The sequence below is a fragment of the Lagopus muta genome, chromosome 15, assembly GCF_023343835.1.
Source record: "Lagopus muta isolate bLagMut1 chromosome 15, bLagMut1 primary, whole genome shotgun sequence".
Lineage (NCBI taxonomy): Eukaryota > Metazoa > Chordata > Aves > Galliformes > Phasianidae > Lagopus > Lagopus muta.
The window spans coordinates 10,966,179-10,984,687 of NC_064447.1; the positions used below are offsets into that span (position 1 = coordinate 10,966,179).

Genomic DNA, 18,509 nt, shown 5'->3' on the forward strand with positions numbered 1-18,509 from the left:
GCATCATTCTCAGAACATTCTAGATTCAGAAGTTCTAATCCCATTTGAACCAGTATGAAAGTTCTTCTAATGTATGGGAGTTCATTTGGTTTGCTCTGGAGCTGGAAAGATGTGTCCCCAGGTAAAAAGGCAGAACTTACGTGTGGAAAATTGCCTTCAACATGAATTTATTTCCCTTAAACTTGAGCCTCTTGGTCAACACTTCCTTTCCTCTCAGCAGAAACCCATCTGAATTACTCATCCTGGGATTCAGTGAGGAGAGGCAGAGCTGGAACTGCTCCTTCATACTGGCAGTGTGGATCTGCTCCATACAAGTGAACCAATGGCTCTGTTTCAGCTTTTAAAAGTCAATGAATAGCATAGGGTTGTATTCCCATGCTCACAACATCACCATCTCTTTCTGTGTTGTTTTAGAAGTGGGAAGTCCAGCTCCTGAATTCCTAAGTTGTTCCTTTTCCGCTCCCCAAGGCTCAGATTTCAGGGCTTTCTCCATTTACTCATTTATTTATTTCTGCATTGATTTGGAGAGAAATCATTCAGCCCTCCTGCCCTGTTAATAATTCACAAGGAATCCGCTGTCTGCCAATGTCTTTACTCAAGTGAACGTGGCCATTGGTTTTCTCCCACTGCTTATCTTCCCTACCCAGTAATCCCAAGTTTCTCACTCTCTGTAATGGCCACTGTTTAATTCTGCAGAACCAGACAACCTGAGATATTTTCCTCACCTTACTGCACAATTTCCACCTGCCTCGGAAATGCAGCTGCAGAAACTTCTGGACATTCCTCTGGCTTGCCAGAATATGCATGCCTTGCAAACAGCTCTGTTTCCAGGCAGTGTGTGAGAGGAGCTCCGTGTCCATCCCTAATCATGCACTACAGCACGCTGCAGTCAGCGTAGTCTAAATAAAAGGGAGTTGGCTCTGATGCCCCTCTGTTCTTTGGCCATGCAGGAGTCACTGCAGTTTGTGGACATAGGGAAAGGGATGGCAGAACTGAAGCTGTGCTGCTGTGAATGTAGAAATGGAGATTTTCATGCACTGGAAGAAGCAGCTACTGCTGACAAAGAGGAAACTGGTGGAAAAGGTGCTTTTTTGCACCCCACTGTCAAGCTGTGGCATTGCTCTGCTGCAGGGACCCACGGTGTGAAAGCAGGGAAGATTCGTGCCTTGCTATTTACTGGAATGGAGAACTGGGAAGTCCTGGTTTCATTTCATGGTTCTTGCTAGTCAATGAATGCCACGAGTGCTTGGTCTGTAATACTGCTGTAGTTTCACAGAATAGGCTCTGATTTATTCCACAGGAATGCCTTCTTTCCAGCATCCTTTTTCTCCTCAGTGCTCATCAGGAAACCATAGGAATGACTTACAGTGTGGCCATGACCTTTTCTTGGGGATCATCTCTTGTGTCTTCCAGCATGGCCAGCTTACCAGCACGGAACATTGCCTTGGCTGACAGCACTCTGCATACATTTACAAACAGGATACATTCTGGGGAGGATAAGGGAGCGTATAGACAGGAGGGGGAATGGCTGTTTGTGAGGGTGGATAGTGATAAGACAAGGGGGAATGGTTTTAAGTTGAGACAGGGGAGCTTTAGGTTGGATATGAGGAGGAAGTTTTTCACACAGGGTGCTGAGGCACTGGCACAGGTTGCCCAAGGAGGCTGTGGATGCCCCATCCCTGCAGGCATTCAGGGCCAGGCTGGATGTGGCTCTGGGCAGCCTGGGCTGCTGGTTGGCGACCTGCACACAGCAGGGAGTTGGAACTGATGAGCATTGTGCTCCTTTTCAACCCAGGCCGTTCTGTGATTCTATGATTTAGGAGTTGGATTGGGCCTTTTCTGTTCCCAAACTTTCTAGCTATGAAAAAATACCAGTGGTTAGATGATAAGAGCAAGCCAGCATCCAGCAAAGCAGGACCAGTGACCTTTTTGGTGATGAAACCCAAATACACCTTGTGCTCTGTTGTGGCAGGAAACATGCTGGTTTCAGTAGTGATGGGAAAAAAGCAACCTGGTGGCTGCTTAAGAATAAGATGAGGGGTTGTCTGTCCCACTTTAATCTCAATTTGTAAGTTAAAAGTTAGGGATGAAACAGTCTGAAGGCGTGATGGATATTGCATAATAATTGTAGAACACAGGAAATGCCGATTTCAGGTCCTTTCAAAGAGCAGGATGCTTCCTTTGCTGGCTGTTGCAATAGATATTCTCATTATGTTGTGACAAAAGCATATGTGCAAATTGGTGATATATGCTGCTAACATCAGACAGCTCCAGCAATCTCTCCCCATTTTCCTTTCCAGTCTTAAATTGGATCAGTGATCAGTTAGTGGGATTTTTGCCTGACTAAGGAATAGGAAAGAGCAAGTGAGATTCATCACATAGCTCAAGGTGCACTTCATTTGCACTATATTAGCTGTACTGTCTGATTAAAAGCCAGGGTTGGGAACACGTGTAAGAGAGAGCATCGTATGCATGAGGAAGCGGGTTGCTGTAGAAACTCTTAACTCGGCAGCTCTGCACCAAAGACGTGCTGAATCATAACTGCCAGCAATTTGCTTGGCCCTGTCTGATAGGAGCGAATGGTGTCGTGTCCAGTTCTGTGCTCCTTCTGCCCCGGGTCAGCAGAGCCAAGCAGCAGCCCTGATGGCTTTTACTGCTCACCGACCCCACAGGGGTTATGCTGGGATTCAATCTCTGACATCTAAAATGAGAACAAGGGGTACGAAGATGAAGGAGCTGCAGTTAGCAGCGGCCCAGAGGGGCATTTTGGGTCTCACAGGCACCCAAGGGTGTTTACAATGATGCCAGTGACATCAGGTGGTGAAGTTTCGATCAGAGCACAGCACCCTTCAGTCAGTTCTGTAGTGCTGAGCTCGGGCAGCAGCACCAGCCAGCCCTGGGGGCTGTGGGAAGCCGGGCAGGCAGAGCTGCTGCTGGCTGTGGGACACTGGGGGCAGGGTGCATGCAAAGGATGGATGGTTGCTAACCCTGCACGAGTTGGAGGTGGTCACAGAGAGGATCCCATCTCTTGCTGCCAGCAGCTAAAATCAGTTCCATCCCACAGAAGATGGGAGGGAGGCTCCTGAAGAGGAGTCACACTGCAGCGGTGTGCTGCAGCCTCCAACATCCGTCTGTCTCATTGGACTTATGTTAGCAGCCCAGTCCTGCCCAGGCAAACTGCTCAGCCAGCAACAACCATGCATCATTTCACTTGCATCCTGCTTGGAATCTGAGGTTGGTTGGTTGTTTTTTAGGAAATTCTCAAAGCAGAATTGAACTCACTCCTTGGAAAATATAACAGGAGAGAAGAGCAGCTGCATTCACAGCCATGTGTTGGCACACACAGGTTTTGTGCTGAGCCCACCTCCTTGCTGGGAAGCTGGTGCTGCTTTCTGCATTTCGAACGGACTGAGATGGAGATGTGCAAAGTAGGAATGGGATCTGACCGTATCTCTTTGATGGCTTTCTCCTACACCGTTTCCTATTCACCTTCCAACCACAGAGCCCTGAGTTGAGCTGATGGCAATCCTCATAAGCAGTAGGTTTTTTTTCAGGCTGGTGGAAAGTTGACATTTTTCTGGGCAGCAAACGGACACTGACTGCCGGGGGTGATGCAGCTTGTTGCTAAGCCAGGACGGCACTCTGCTCCCATCTGTGCACACAGGTCTCTGCAGCAGCACTTGGTGGAGCCTTCACTGAGCCAAGCGAGCGGCGTGCCTTCCTTTGTGCTGGAGGGGCACGTTTGCAAGGACAGGGCTGGAAGCACACACAGGCTGTGAGCTGGGCATGAGCAGCGTCACACTGACAGCCTCACGCCTTGGGACCTTTGCCCCAAGAGAGGGATTGTCAGAGGAAGGAATGTCACAAGATTCTGTTTTCACCTTTTAGGCTCAGGCTTTGGTACTCTGACAGGGGACAACATGGCTTATAAGCTGGTGCAACCAAGTGCAATCAGGGTGTGCCAGCATAACAACACTTTCCAAAACCTGCTTGGAAGCAGGAGAAAATAGCTGCTAAGTGTAAAAAAGATAGAGCAAAGGGCCACGATCCATGCTCCGATCGCGCTCTGTGTGTCTGTGCAGTGGAGTGGTATGAATAGCTGGTGGAGATTGATAATATGCTTAAATACTGCTCCTGCTGCTGGGCATTAGCATGGCTGCTTGGCAGCACGGCAGAGGCAAGTCATGCACACTGGGTAAGGCTCGACAGGCCATGGGGAGCTGCAGGGCTCTGGCTCCTCCAGCAATGTGTCAGCAGCAGAAGCAAAAACGCATTTAATCCTTTGGCTGCTGTGCCTTTGGGGGAGTTTTCCTGCGGCTTTGTGTTACAGGAAACAAGCTGTGGCTTGAGTCTGGGGGGTTTTGTTCCTTTTCAGGCTATCTGGAAGGATTATATTTTTAACAAAGGCGGTGGTAGTGCTGAGGAGTCACGAAGCTGCCTCGCTGTTCTTTGTACATTCAAATGCCCAACAGTTGTGTCACCATCAGGCGATTTGACAATCAGTGTTTTCTGTTGATTGTTACTGAAAAGGATCTCTGAGATGCACATTTCTGGGCGGCAGAGCCAACCTCTGGCTGTGCTGCTTCCTTAAGGCACAGAGATACATCCATCTGCAGCAGGGAAGCACTGCTCCCAGCACCACTGCAGGTGTGAGGGGCTTTGGGTCTCAGCTCTGTCCGGCCCAACCAGCTGTGATGGCAGCTCTGCCTCTCCAAAGCACATCTGTTAGTCTTGTGTTGTTTAAGGTCATTTTATATTCCCTGGAAACAGTCTGGTTTTAGCAGCCTCTGCATTCCTAGCGAAGTGGCTTTGTGCTGGGTTGCCATCAGCAGTGTGAGAGCACAGCTCCCTTCCTGATGTCCACCTCCAGCTGCTCCTCTCTTGGCTTCAGCTGAAACTTCATAGCACCAAGGAGCCCCATATCCCCAGCAGCTCATAAGCACAGAGCTTCTCATTGGGCTCCAGCCCAATACACCAGGGGGTGCCTGGCAGAAGGACATGGTTCCGCACAGGGGAATTCCTCACCTGCTCCATAAGCTGGAGCCAGTCCATCGTGCTACACATCTAAAGCCATTTTCCAGCCCACTGCGATTTGATGGGCTGACATGGGACAGAGCACCTTAGATGCAGTGCAAACCAGCACTGATTTCTGCCAGCCAAGGGCTGTGCGCTCTGACAGCAGTTGTCCCAAGCGTCCCCATGGCAGCACAGGGAAAACGTGCCCTGAGAAGGGAGCATCCAGAGGGGAGCAGTGCCTGCAGACAGCGTGATGCTCACCAGCCACAAGTTGGGACTGCCTGTGGCGGTGGCTGTGCAAGTCAGAGCTGCTGGTGTGCAAGGAGCAGATCGCAGGAGCTGCACAATACCGACAGCTGCTGAAAGGGCACTGTGAGTTCAGCAGCTGGAGAGTGTTTGATCTTTCTGCAGCTCGAGTCCTGCTTACAATAACCGTCTCAGGAGCCAGCAGATATTCCCCATAAGCCCTTTTCGGTAACAGATACTCTTCAAAATGATATTAAAAAGGAAAATGTGCATCATACTCAGACAAAGGGTCGGGTCTTCCTCTTTCAAAAGCTCCTCCTGGAGATACAGCTGTCTGTGGGACGAGCAGGCTCCAACCTACATCACTGCTGCAGCTTTTGCTAAAGCACTGCAGCCGCTCTGTCTGAAACCACACACAGCCTTGGCCAGTGGCTGTTAATCAGAAATGCCAATGCCACACTCAGGAGCTGTGCAGAGCATATTCACATCTAGCCTTCAGCTTTCAGAGGGCAGAATGCATCTCTGGGTTATCTGGGCTTTGGCTGAGGCTGGGAGCTCTTAGGGGCTTGTGTTCCTGAGCAGGTTTGGACAGTGTTCCTTTGGGTTGAGTTGCTCAGGATGCCTGTAAGATTTTGACACAGCAGCTGCACTGAAGCAAATGGGATTGAGCACTCAAACCTTCTCATCGTGTATTGCAGAAGTTGTCCTGGCTGTCTTCCCTGCCTGGGGGAGATGTAGGCAATGGGCGTGAGGCAGCTCACCATTGCTGTCTGAAAATGATCTGTGTTATTTTAGTGGCAGTGCTGCCAGATCGAGTGGGACCTCAGTGAGCACTGAGCGGGATATGGGAAGACAGCTTTCTTCTCCCCGAGCTGCCTACAGAGAAGCTGCTGGTCATACTCCCCAGATAAAAAGCAATGACCCCCTGTTGCACATAACCTATCCCAACCCCTGGCCCAGGACAGCTCCAGTGAGCAGGCTTCTTATTCTAGAAAGAGAGGATGGAGCAGGGCAGCAGCATCATCAGAGGGAGTGAGTAACTACGAGTGCCGTATCAGTAAGGTCAGGTTTCTTCTTGGAGAGGATCTGGTAGAAGATTATAGGATCAGCAGAATCACAGAATCACTGGAAAAGCCATCTCAGATCCCCAGGTCCAACCCCTGCCCTTCCCCACCGTGGCACCAAACCACATCCCTCAGTGCCACATCCCCATGGTTCTGGAACACCTCCAGGGCCAGTGACCCCACCAGGAACCTCTCCGGGCATAAAGACATGAGAACCTCTTTCATCTGCTTGCTGAGAAATGACCTGACTTCTCTAGCTCTATGGGAGAAATGCACCCAGGTGTAAGCACAGTGCAGCCTTGTGTCGGTGGGAAGCAGGTTGGAAGCAGCCCAGCTGCTGCCCACAGCCTGCAGCTTGCCTTGGCCCTCCATCCACAGAGGCAAAGCCACCATATGGCCGCTTGGTGGGATGCAAATCTGGGATGAGTTGAAAGTAGGAGGGATGCAGACAACCCCACATTAAAGAATAACCGATCCGTATGTTTCCTCTCTGCTCTTTCTGCAGGCTCAGAGGTCAGGAAACACAAGCAGTCTTTTTGCCTCTGGAGCTGGGACTCGAGGTTCTCCACTGGGCTTTGGGTGCATGTGTGCAAACAAAGAGCAGCGCCCACTCCCTGATCAGCTGTTCTTAGGATCCTGATTGGAAGACAATCACAGTGTTGTGCTGATGGATGTGAGTAATGGTTGCATGATAATCGTAGAAGGAAAAGCCTGCAGATTTTGGAGGAGGTGGTTATGTGCTCCCAAAGAGCCTCAGAGGCAGCTACAGAAAGAAGAAACACATTTGTCCTCCTCTAAAGTAGTGACTGCGTGTGGAAGTGGGGCCAGACTTTGGTTCCATCCACAGCAATGCAGATCCCTTTGATGAACAAATCAGCTTCAGCTTTTCACGTGCCCAACATCACCAGAACAGGGCTCATCTGACACCAAATGTGAGGAGTTCTGTGGCTCCCTCCTTTCTGGGTGCCAGCCCTGGGTGGGAAGAGCAAAGGGAGCCTGGCAATAGGATTGCAGTACCTGTAGGAAAACAAGCCATGGCTGGGAGGCTCTTTGGGAACAGACAGCAGTGCCTGTAGGGGTGAATTTGCAAGTCAGGGAGAGGAAATTTCATCTTTTCAAAGATCAGATCTGTGAAAAAACCCTCTTTCTTCCTGGATTCTGTGTTAGAGCTTAGAGAAGTCTGCCTTTCTCTGTAGCATATGGCAGCAGGATGGAGCACACAGAGGAATGAGGCTGTGGTGTTTTCCATTTTCACTGTCCATTTCATCATTAGAAATAATGATCTGAAGAGAATATAAAATAAAAATCAAGGCATTGTGAGTCTTTGCAGAGGTAAGATACTGAAAGGGCACCAATTTGGGGTTAGTAGAACTGTTTTATTTTCTTCTGTTGTAGAAGGGATCTTTAAAGACCATCTGGTCCCATTCTATGCACTGAACAGGGAGGTCTGCAGGTGTTCAGAGCCCCCCAGCCAGACTGCAGGGAGACCCTGGGGAAAAGGAAAGGGAAAAAGGGAGGGGAAGGGAAGGGAAGGGAAGGGAAGGGAAGGGAAGGGAAGGGAAGGGAAGGGAAGGGAAGGGAAGGGAAGGGAAGGGAAGGGAAGGGAAGGGAAGAGAAGGGAAGGGAAGGGAAGGGAAGGTTTCCATGAAGCTTTCCATCAGTTTGGTTGACAGTGCCATGGACAAGGAAACATGTCACTGATGATGGGTGACAACACACTGTGGCCCTTGGTCCAAGTGCTGTGTCCCTGCAGGGTGATGGGCTGGCACCTGGAGGAAGGCAACCTGCCTTAGAGGTGGCTCGATTTGCTCACAAATACATGGAAATTTGGCTCTGTTTGATAAAGACCAACTGTGCCATGGGCACCAGCTGCGCCATGGGACATCTCAGCCTGATGTTTTCCTTGGGTGAGCAAATACAGTGTTCACATCTGACACCACCATGACCAAAACATTGGTCATTGCAGGGGGTGCTTCCCAAGGCAAAGGGCACTCAGCAAATACAGCTGTGGATGTCCAGAAGAAGCAGATGCCTCAGCAAACCAGCACGGCCCCGGAGGCTGGAACTGCACTCCGGGCTGAAGGCAAGGGAACTAATTTTAACTGCTGAGCAGCATCCTTCCTGCCAACCACGGAGGGATTAGAGTAACAGTTCTTGAAATTATTTAAAAATAACATCAGACTTAATCATAGCTATTTATTATTAAATCCATTATCCTCTGTCAGCTAGGGGACACTGATTGATTCAGCTGTGGAAGTTCTTAAACCTCTTATGGCCAAAAATCTTACGGCACTTTTTTTTCCTAATGGGGTCCCAATAGCCATTATTCCTTCAGCCCCTGAATCTGTAACTGCAGGAATTGAGACAGAAAATCTGACAGTGAATATGGGGGTGGGGAACGACGGAGCAATGGAGAAACATATGTACCCAAGTTCTGCATGCTGCTCCAGGTGGGCAGGATATCTGCACGCCGCTTCTTTGCCCCATTTCCTGAGGCTCTATGGTAAGAAAGGAAAGGAGGAGAGGTGGAATCTCAGAGCTTCCTATTGCCCCACTATGGGTGTTCCAGCAGATTGTCCTCCGGACACACAGAGGGATAAATGCCTGCAGACAATGGAGCTGCTGACTGCCCATGCCCAGACCTTCCTCCTCTGGGGCCTTTCTGCAAGTGGGGGCTGATCCAGCCTAGAGTTATAGGATCACAGGATCATAGCATTGTGAAGGCTGGAGAAGACCACTAAGCCCAACCTAAGCACTGCTGCACGTTGCACACCAGAGCACAGGGCAGTGCCCACGAGTGAATCAATGCATCCCATGACCGTCTCTAAGAGAACTGCTGGCAATCCTCACTCCCAGATGCAAGGCTTGCAGTAATTGCTTACAAAAGCCCCAAACCACAACGTGCTGTGGATGCTCTGCTTCCAAATGAATTCCCTGCATTTCTGTTTTGTTTTGTTTTTTTTTCTTTTCCCCCATTCATTAAACAGAAGGGGATATTGATCTGTGGCTGCCACAAATCTGCCCTCACACAGAGCTCAGGGGGCCTGCAGGTGCTCTGGAAACTGCAATAAATAGTGGTGGGAGGATTACTGGCGGCGGTTGCAGAGAGCACAGTGATTCTCAGAGAACAGTGCAGCCACCCGGGGACCTTCAGCCAGGTGGGGTTTCCCAGCACAGTGCTTCCTGCCAGCTGCAAAACCAACACAGAGCAGGACGTGCTTCATCTGAGCAAAGCGAGTTGTCCAAGTAACAAGAGAGGTACATGCATCCATAGGCAGGGAGGGAAAGCCTGTCTTTTTTTCACTATAGCAATATTTGCTGTAGAAAGGAGCCTTCTGTGCTGCTTCAGCACACACAGACATTGCAGCTTCTAGGGCTGAAAGCAACAGTCCCCTTTCCCTCCCATTCCCTCCCCACCCCTGCCTTCCCTTCCCCTTCCTTTCGCTTCCCTTCCCTCTCCTCCCCTCCCCAAACCCAGCTGCAGTGCTCAGCTCTGTCATAGCTCAGCAGCAAGGCAGGGATAACAATAAATCCCTTCTCCCACCTTCTTGCTGCATGTCCCCATCAGGCAGACCGTAACGGACAGGGGCTGTCACTTATTATGTGCTCACTTTGTGCTGAACACAACGCAGCTCTGATCGCAGCTCCGATGGGGGCTGCAATGAATCCCCAGGGCTGCAGTGGGGATGATGGTACCGGCATGCAGGGATGGGTGTGGGCTGTGCCAGAAGGGCTCATCCCAACCCACCCAGAGAATTTCCAGCCTCTATCCTACACGAGGCCCTGGGCATGGCGTGCACGGATTCACTGGATTCACATGGATGCAGGGATGCCAGTGCTGGCTTCTTTCCAACCTCAGGGCTAGGCTTATTAAAGAGACATGACAATAACACACGAAAAGTCAGTCCTTTTTGGGGGGGGGCTTCAAAGAGCTGCCACTGGTTGCCATCCCATTGCTGTGCAGTGTTACACTGGGAGCAACTGGGCAAAGGCTTGCGGGCTGCGAAGGAGCAGCAAAGCTCTGTGCCAGAACCACAGCTTCCCTACCTGTCACCACGTGGATTTTCAGCCTGAGCACACACAGCTGAGTTCAGGGGACACTGTCGTGCCGATTTAGGGTTTTATCTCCTTTCCTCTCCATTAGCTCTGATACCCTCTTATTATGCTGCAGAGAGAACCGTTTTCTCCTCCAGCGGTTGTCCCCTTTCCCACTCGGCAAATATTGATCTGCCCGTGTCCTCAGCATGGGGTGAGCTCAGCACAGCCGTGTCACCTTGCATGCCATCACCCATGGGGCCAAGGATGGAGAGGAAAGGACAGCAAGTGATTGCCATGTATTTTTCTCCCCCGTCCTCTCTCTCCGTACAGCAGCAGTGCATGGGGCTGGGAGCTGCAAATGCAAACCAGCTCTGGGGTGAGGCTGCTGGGGACTGGTAATGGAATGATTTCAGCCCCAGCTCAAATCTGAGGGACTTGGGAAAACTGTAGGACCCAGCTGGGTTCTCCATGCTGCCCCAGCCCAGACAGTGTAAGAATATCCCCAGAAAGTCCACTGTAATAATGCCAAAGTGGGCAAAGTGCAGTGCATGGAGAAGATGGAAGATATAGAGGTGATGATGGAGGGGAGAGGAGGAGTTGGAGGAGGTGTCAGGGTGGCCCAGGTAGGAAAGCAACTCAGAGAACGAAGAATGACTGCTGCTCCAGGTGCACCCAAATTGCAGTGGCAGGAGCAGCTGGGGCTAATGAGGAGGTGTGGGGAGAGCCAATGGTTGGGACCAGGCTGGGATGTGTGGCTCCACTGGGGCAATAAATAGGCAGCTGAGGGTTCTGGGAGCAAGAGAGGGAGGGTTGGGGGTAAGTGGTTTTTTTCCTGTTATGGGTGGTGGGGTTCTGTTGTATGTGTTTCAATGTGTGCTCTTAGGGGTATGTGGCTACTGTGGAAGTATTCTGGGTGAAGTCATGCTTTGCTGCCTGCTTGGAGGGCTGCCTTGGTCTCATTTGGGTGCATGTTTTATGTGTGCCTATGGGGTTGGTTTTTTTTGGTTGTTTATGTTATGATGAACTTAGGAGCAATGTTGCCTGTCTTGCTTATGCCTCTCACCTGGGGTTATATTAGATGTGTTTGAAGGGGGTCTGTTTCAGCTTGGTCACACTGTCAGCGCATGACCTGATGCCTCTGCTATGGGGATCTCTGGGCTGTGAGGTGGGATTTGGGCTGGGATGTGACTGCCTCCCTTCAGATGGGGCCTGAGCTGATGCTTCTAGGAGCCCTTGGTGGCCCTGCCAGGCTTAGGCTGTCTAAATCAGTTGGACCTGGAGCTGGGGGAAGGTGTTCTTATCTCCACAAGGAGAGGCATGCCCTGCTTTCTCATGGGGTCATAGCTGCAGCTGTGACTTTCCCAGCCTGGTATTAAGTGGTGGTTTGTGCCCTTACTTAGTTTAGAGGCTGAGGTGTGTGTGGATCTGTCTGAGCTCTGCTGAGGGCAGAGGAGTTGACATCCCTTCTCTGGGGGCAGCAGATGTGTGGGGCTGTTGTGGGGTCCCAGATGCTCAGGGGTGGAGGTAGTGTGGCTGTGAAGCTCACTCTGCCCTGTGCTGCCCCCAGAGCACGTGGAAGCTTTCAGCTGGCAGAAATCCTTGACCTGCCAAGATGCCAGTCGTGCACAAGCATGGTGAGAGGATGAAGAGTTTCAAGAACAAGGGCAAGGACACTGCAGTAAGTACAAACCTCACTATCTGTGGCACCTCCTTCAAGAAACAGTGGAGCCAGCTGGAGCTTATGTGAGGGCTTCTGAATGCTATTTACCCACAGATCTTAGTACAGACTGTCAGGGGTGCTTCCATAGCTTCAGAGATATGGTGTGGAGCTGCTGGGATGTGGTAGGAGTGGGATACAGGCTTTGGGTGAGTGGCTCTGGGCTGTCACTTCTGGCAGCATCCTTGGGGAGAGTGGACAGAGATGCTTTGTTGTTGCCCTCCTGGCCGTGGCAAGGAGCTGGCTCTACTGCCTGTAGTAATCCTGGGGTTGCAGAGTTGGATCTGGCATGGGGATGAGCTGTTGGGGGGGAGCTGGGCAGTGCTGACGTGGTGTCCTGTGCCCCCAGGCCCTGCGCAGGCAGCGGGTGGAGGTGAACATTGAGCTGCGGAAGGCCAAGAAGGATGAGCAGATCCTGAAGCGCAGGAACATTTCCATTGTGTCTCTGGAGAAGAGCCCCTCACCAGGAGAAGAGAAAAACGTGGTGAGTGCTGGGTGTTTGCTCCTGGGTGGGTCAGTGCTGCAGCACATGGCTGATGCAGAGCATTCCATCTGCTTTGGGACTTGGGCCACCACCACATCCAGCTCCAGTGACCTGGGTTAACAGCCAGGGCTGAATGCAGGGACTGGGGAGGGATTTGGGTGCTGCCCAGCCCTCCTCTGTGCTTTTTTGCATGGAAATGTGTATTGCAGCTTCCCTTGATGGCAGGTAGAACTGGGTGCAGCTCCAGGCACTGGAGCAGGGTAATTACTGTGCTCATGGCCCCATTATGGTGCCAGGGACTCCCCTGTATTTGATTACAAGGCTCAGCTGCCTGGAAGGCATTTGTGGGATTCTCTTCCTCTGTCTCATCCTGAAACTACATTGCATAAAGAGCAGACAGCACCTTAGATATGGAGCATTGATTGCCTTGGGTCTAGACAGCTGATTGAGTGTGAGATTACACCTGAGGGAGTCCTGGCTTGGAGTTCTGACTTGCTATCTGACTCTGAATCATCCCAACACAGATTGTTCCACTGTCTCTGGAGGAAATAGTGGAAGCTGTGAATGGGAGCAATACTTCGCTCCAGCTGCAGGCAACACAGGCAGCCAGGTATGCTGCTTGATGGGAGGGATGGGACTGCTGTGGGGTTTGGGGGCCAGATGGCATCGTTCCTGCTTGGGGGGCACTGAAAGCACAATAAGCTGCAATGGGGAAGGAGCCTCCTAGGCCAGGGGACTGGGGTCCTACAGAGTGCCATGCTGGGCTTGGGCAAAGCCAACTGAAGGGTTGGTGGTGCCTTCTGGGCTGTGCTGGTTGCAGACACCTGAGGTGGATGGGAAGGAACCAGGTGTTGGAGGCTGGGTCAGAGGAAGGGCTGCTCTACAGCGGGACGTGGCTGAGCAGGGCTGTCCCCATGTGAATCACCATCAGCAGGGATCTATCCCCAGGGTCCAGGAGAGGCTGCATTGCAGCTGGGGCTTTCCTGGGATCCCTGCTTTGCAGTACAGCTGGCTTTCTGCTTGCTCCAGCTGAGCCTGCCCGTGCCTGGGATGGCATGGCAGCACCCTGAGCTTGCACCATGGTGAGATCTGGTGGCAGCACAACTCTAAACCATGGATTCCCTCCTCTGCCAGCACAGGTGTTGTGGCTGGAATTCAGATCTGGCTGGAAGTGCTCCCTCTTCTAGCTGTTCTTGGCTAGATGAGGACCTTGATAGTATCTTATGCAGGTGGAGCCCAATGGCTATAAAGGTGCTGTGCCCTCTTGCAGGAGGATCCTGTCCAGGCAGAAGGACCCCCCTCTCAATCAAATCATCGAGCTGGGGATCATCCCTAGGCTGGTTGAGTTCCTGTCCCGTACTGACAATGCTGCTCTGCAGTTTGAAGCAGCCTGGGCACTGACCAACATCGCGTCCGGCACCTCGGAGCACACCAGGGCGGTGGTGGAGGGGGGGGCCATCCCTGCCTTCATCTCCCTCCTGTCCTCCCCCCACATGCACATCAGTGAGCAGTCCGTGTGGGCGCTGGGCAACATCGCAGGTGAGTGGGGTCCCCGGGCAGAGCTGGGTTAGGATGTGGTCACTGTCCCAGCTGTGATAAACAGTGCTGGTCCTTGATGGGCCCATCTCCCTGCAGCTCTGCCTCCATTCTGTGATTCTCATGGCCTGGCAGGCTTTCTGTCCCTGTTGGTCCTGCAGGAGGGTTTTGTCCAAAGCCAAACGCAGGAGTGCATCTTGCTAAAGACCAGTGTCATTTAAGGGGGGTCTCTGGCTGCTGTTGGTTGTTGCCTGTCTTGTGACTTAAATACATATCATAAATAACCCTTTTTATCTGTGCAGGTGATGGTCCTCTGTACAGAGATGCTCTTATCAATTGCAATGTGATTCCTCCCTTGCTGGCTCTGGTGTCTCCTGTAACTCCAGTAAATAACTTTCTTGCTCTTGACTTGGCACTCCCAATCACTTGGGTAATGGGTGAATGGTGATGTGATTCTCAAAACAGCTGGATGGGACCCTTGTCTGAACTGCTTTTAATGAACCTAACCCTCAACAAGATGCCAGGCAGATGCATTTCAAGTCAATGCAAAGATCTGGTCGAAGCTTTCCCATCCAGCTTTGACCATCTCAAGCTAGGAGTACGTTGCAATTGGCGTGCAGCAGACCTGCATATGCGTGCAGAGGGCAGAACTTGTCCTTCCTGCTTTCTCCTGCTGTGCCCTGCCTTTCTGCAGCAATGCCTGCCCCACAGCTTTCAGGAGAAGAGGGACCTTTTCAGAGTGGTGTGAGGTAGGCTGCAGCTCTGAGAGATCCAGCAGTGGGATGGATGCACCCAGGTGTCCCACCCTGTGTGTGTGCTCTCTGTAGGCAGAAATTCAGCCTTTCAGGGTAGGGCTGAGGAAAAATGCCCTCTGGGCCTTATTTGAATTTATATTGCAAAATCTGTAGAAGAATTCTCTGGCCACTCCTGACTCAGCTTTGTCTCTTCTTGGGGAGCACTGTGAAATGTCACAAAATGATGGTCCCATCCCCTGCACACCTTGGTGGCTGTGATGCTGTGCATGAAGCTCTACTGCTCTCCTGACTGGGATGAGAAAATTCAAACCCTCCTCTATGATGATGGGCTGCTAATATTGAAGTAACACACCCTTGATCTTGTCCAAAGAATGCTCTGTAATTTGTTCTGGGGACCTGGCAGTGAGCTGTTTGGTGCCTTTGTTAGTCATAGTGGCTTGTCATCCCACCGGATCTGAGGTTATTGGAACTTAATATTGGAGAAGGAGGAGGGGAGGTCTGCTCTTTCATCTCCCTGCTTCAAACAAGCCTCAGCCCTTATTAAAGAGGTTCCTCCTGGCTGATAACATCTGCTGCTGTGGAGCAGTGCTGGTTGCACCAGAGGGCTCTGCAAGGAGGATCTCACAGCTCCCTTGTCTTCCAGGTTGGGTTCCTGAGGAACATCACATGGACTCTGTCAAACCTGTGCAGGAATAAGAACCCATACCCACCTCTGGAGGCCGTGAGGCAACTGCTGCCTGTCATCACCTGCCTGCTGCAGCATGAGGACAAGGATATCGTCTCTGACTCCTGCTGGGCTGTGTCCTACCTGACCGATGGCTCCAATGACCGCATCCAGATTGTGGTGGATACGGGGATTCTGCCACGGCTGGTGGAGCTCATGAGCAGCCCTGAGATGATCGTCATGGTAGGGAACAACTGATTGATCCTGGCCTCTGGCCCTTTAATATAGGGGCATGTGGGGAGAGGGAAGGAGCAGCTCCTTGCTGTCTGTGGTCTGCTGTCACCTCACTCTGCAGTTCTACTTGTTGCTGGTCAAGCCAGTGCTCTGTTCCTTCTTGCTGTGGCTGGGAAGAGCCTGTAAAGCTGCTTAGATCAGAACAGGAGGCTGGTAGGTAGGTCTGTAACCACAGCAGTAATAGTCCATGGGACTTCGTTTGAAGGATCAGGCACTTAGTGAGGGCTCTTGCTGGTCTTTCTGGTGTGTATCCCTTCAGATAAGATTTCTCATCTCCATCTGCTCTAATCTCTGTCTAGACTCCAGCTCTGCGTGCCATTGGGAATGTGGTTACAGGGACTGATGAGCAGACCCAGGCAGCTATTGATGCTGGTGTCCTGGCTGTCCTGCCCCTTCTGCTGCGACACACGAAGCCAGCTATACAGAAGGAGGCAGCATGGGCACTCAGCAACATTGCAGCCGGGCCGTGCCAGCAGATCCAGCAGCTGATCACCTGTGGACTGTTGCCACCTCTGGTGGAGCTGCTCGATAAGGTAAGGGGATGGGGACAGCTCTGTGCACATGGGGCAGTGCTCAGCTTCCGTCTGTGCTGCTTTGTTATGAGGTGCTGTGCCCAAGAGCCACCTGATCAGTGTTCTGTGAAGCTGCTGGTTCAGAGGAACAGTGTGAGCACTGTACTTAGTACATCTGTGTGGGGAAAAAAATCAGCTTGGAGCTGGTCTTGACTGCCCTGCCTTGTGTCCATCCAGTGTGAGGAAAGCAGGCCGGTCCAAATTGCGTGCAGAGACTGGCTGTTCCCACCTGGCATCTCAGTCTGCTCTGAGGGATGCTGAAGTCTGGGAATGTGTTTTCTGTGCTGCTTTTCCAGGGGGATTTCAAGGCCCAGAAGGAGGCGGTGTGGGCAGTGGCCAACCTGACAACTGGCGGCACTGTGGAGCAGGTGGTGGAGCTCGTCCAGTCTGGGGTCCTCAAGCCTCTGCTCAACCTGCTTTTGTCCAAAGACAGCAAAACTATCCTGGTCATCCTGGATTCCATTTCGAATCTCTTCCTGGTAAGATCTTTTGTTGTATCCCCTCACCAAAGGAGCAGTGAGGTGTGAGAGATGCTTGCATGGTGCAGCTGGAACAGATCCTCCCCAGCAGTTAGTCTTGCAGGAGTGAGACTTCATGCCTGCCTTGTTCTTGGGTCCTTCTGGGTTGCCCAAAAGGCTTAGCATGATGAAGTTCCTGAGTGTTTCTCCTTCTGGAAAGGAGAGGATGCAGTATGCTAATCACTAAGCCATATAGAAATGAAGGTCTTGGAGAAGTCAGATGGTCCTGGAATCTTCCAAGGGTCCAGGAGCTGTTTCAGTTGGCAGCAAAACCACAGCACAGTGACCCCAGAGGAGCAGTTCAAAATATACTGCAGCCATATTCCGACATCTCTCCTGAACGCAATGCAGACCCTTGCGTTTCTACTGCAGTCACTTGATCCTTAGGTTCAGGGCCCTGCAGCACAGACCACCTTGGCCCTATTTCTGACGTGGATTATACTTGCCTCCTTTGTTTGCAGGCAGCTGAGAAGCTGGGAGAAACAGAGAGGCTGTGCCTGTTGGTGGAAGAACTTGATGGTCTGGAGAAAATTGAAGCCTTGCAAACCCACGAGAACAACATGGTCTACCGAGCTGCTCTGAATATCATAGAGAAGTACTTCTCTGGTGAGGTATGTGAGCTCTTGTTGCTGCGTATTTGAAAATGAGCTGCTGTGTGCTGAAGTGAAGCACATCCTCTAAAGATGCTGAGATAAGGCCTTAGGTCTCTGCTTGAATGGGGTAGTTCTTATAGCTTACTCCCTTTACCTTCCAAAGTTCTGTAGCTTTGGAGGAGAACCCCAATCTGTCAGCTGACTGTTGTGCAATAGAGATGTTTTGATAGCATCTTGCTGCTCAAATTTCCAATGGCATCAGCTAGCATCACTGCAGTTGCTGATATGCATTCCAAATGTGGGGAGGCTTCCTCTTTCCTGCCTGGCTTGTTGCTAGGAAGGGCAGCCTCCTACTCACTGATAACTGTGCTCAGGTTCCTTCTGGATTACTTGACTCTTCTCATGTTAAGCTTGTGGAAAAAGTACAGGACCTCAGCTAGGAGTCACAAGGGAATTCCATAACTGTCACAGGTCCATATTTGGATCCAGCCTTGTTATCACAGATTGGGGAACACCAGAGTAGAAGCTTACAGTGGTGTGGGAGACCTCAGAGCTGAGGTCTGAGCTTCGCCTGCAGTGTTTTAAACAAGTAAAGATGCAGACTCATTAACTGATGGCTGCTAACTTCCTCTTAGGAGACTTCTGATCTGCAGCCTGGGACCGATGAGGAGGGGCTGTATAACTTCTCAGTGGAGAAGCAAGACTTCAACTTCTGAAGACGAAGCATTGCACAGCTCTGACTTGGTGGGTGGAGGCTGGGTGTCCTGACCAAGAGGAGCAGAGGTGTACAGTCCTTTTACATTTGAAACTTAACAATAAATTGCACTTGTGAATTTGTACTTATTGCCTCTATTCTTCTTGTCCCTCATACTCTGAGATCATAGCTCTCTGGGCCTTAAACATATGGCAGAATATGTATTGGAGTTCTTGGATGTGTTTTGTTTTTCATGTGAGACATTGCCTGCCTGCAGGAGCACAAGGTGTGTAACTTATTAACTGTTTGAGCCAAAAA

The 18,509-nt window shown here is 51.2% G+C and overlaps 1 protein-coding gene across 1 annotated transcript; it reads left to right on the forward strand.

Moving 5' to 3' along the window:
* The first annotated feature begins 11,157 nt into the window (after positions 1–11,157).
* KPNA7 (karyopherin subunit alpha 7) lies at positions 11,158–18,336 on the forward strand. The gene is made up of 11 exons (XM_048962076.1): positions 11,158–11,180; positions 11,932–12,042; positions 12,431–12,565; positions 13,090–13,175; positions 13,836–14,104; positions 14,404–14,486; positions 15,500–15,763; positions 16,114–16,347; positions 16,683–16,865; positions 17,366–17,515; positions 18,133–18,336. Exons 2-11 carry the CDS (start codon positions 11,977–11,979, stop codon positions 18,211–18,213), a joined length of 1,551 nt encoding a protein of 516 aa, XP_048818033.1. The 5' UTR covers positions 11,158–11,180; positions 11,932–11,976; the 3' UTR covers positions 18,214–18,336.
* Positions 18,337–18,509: the final 173 nt, after the last annotated feature.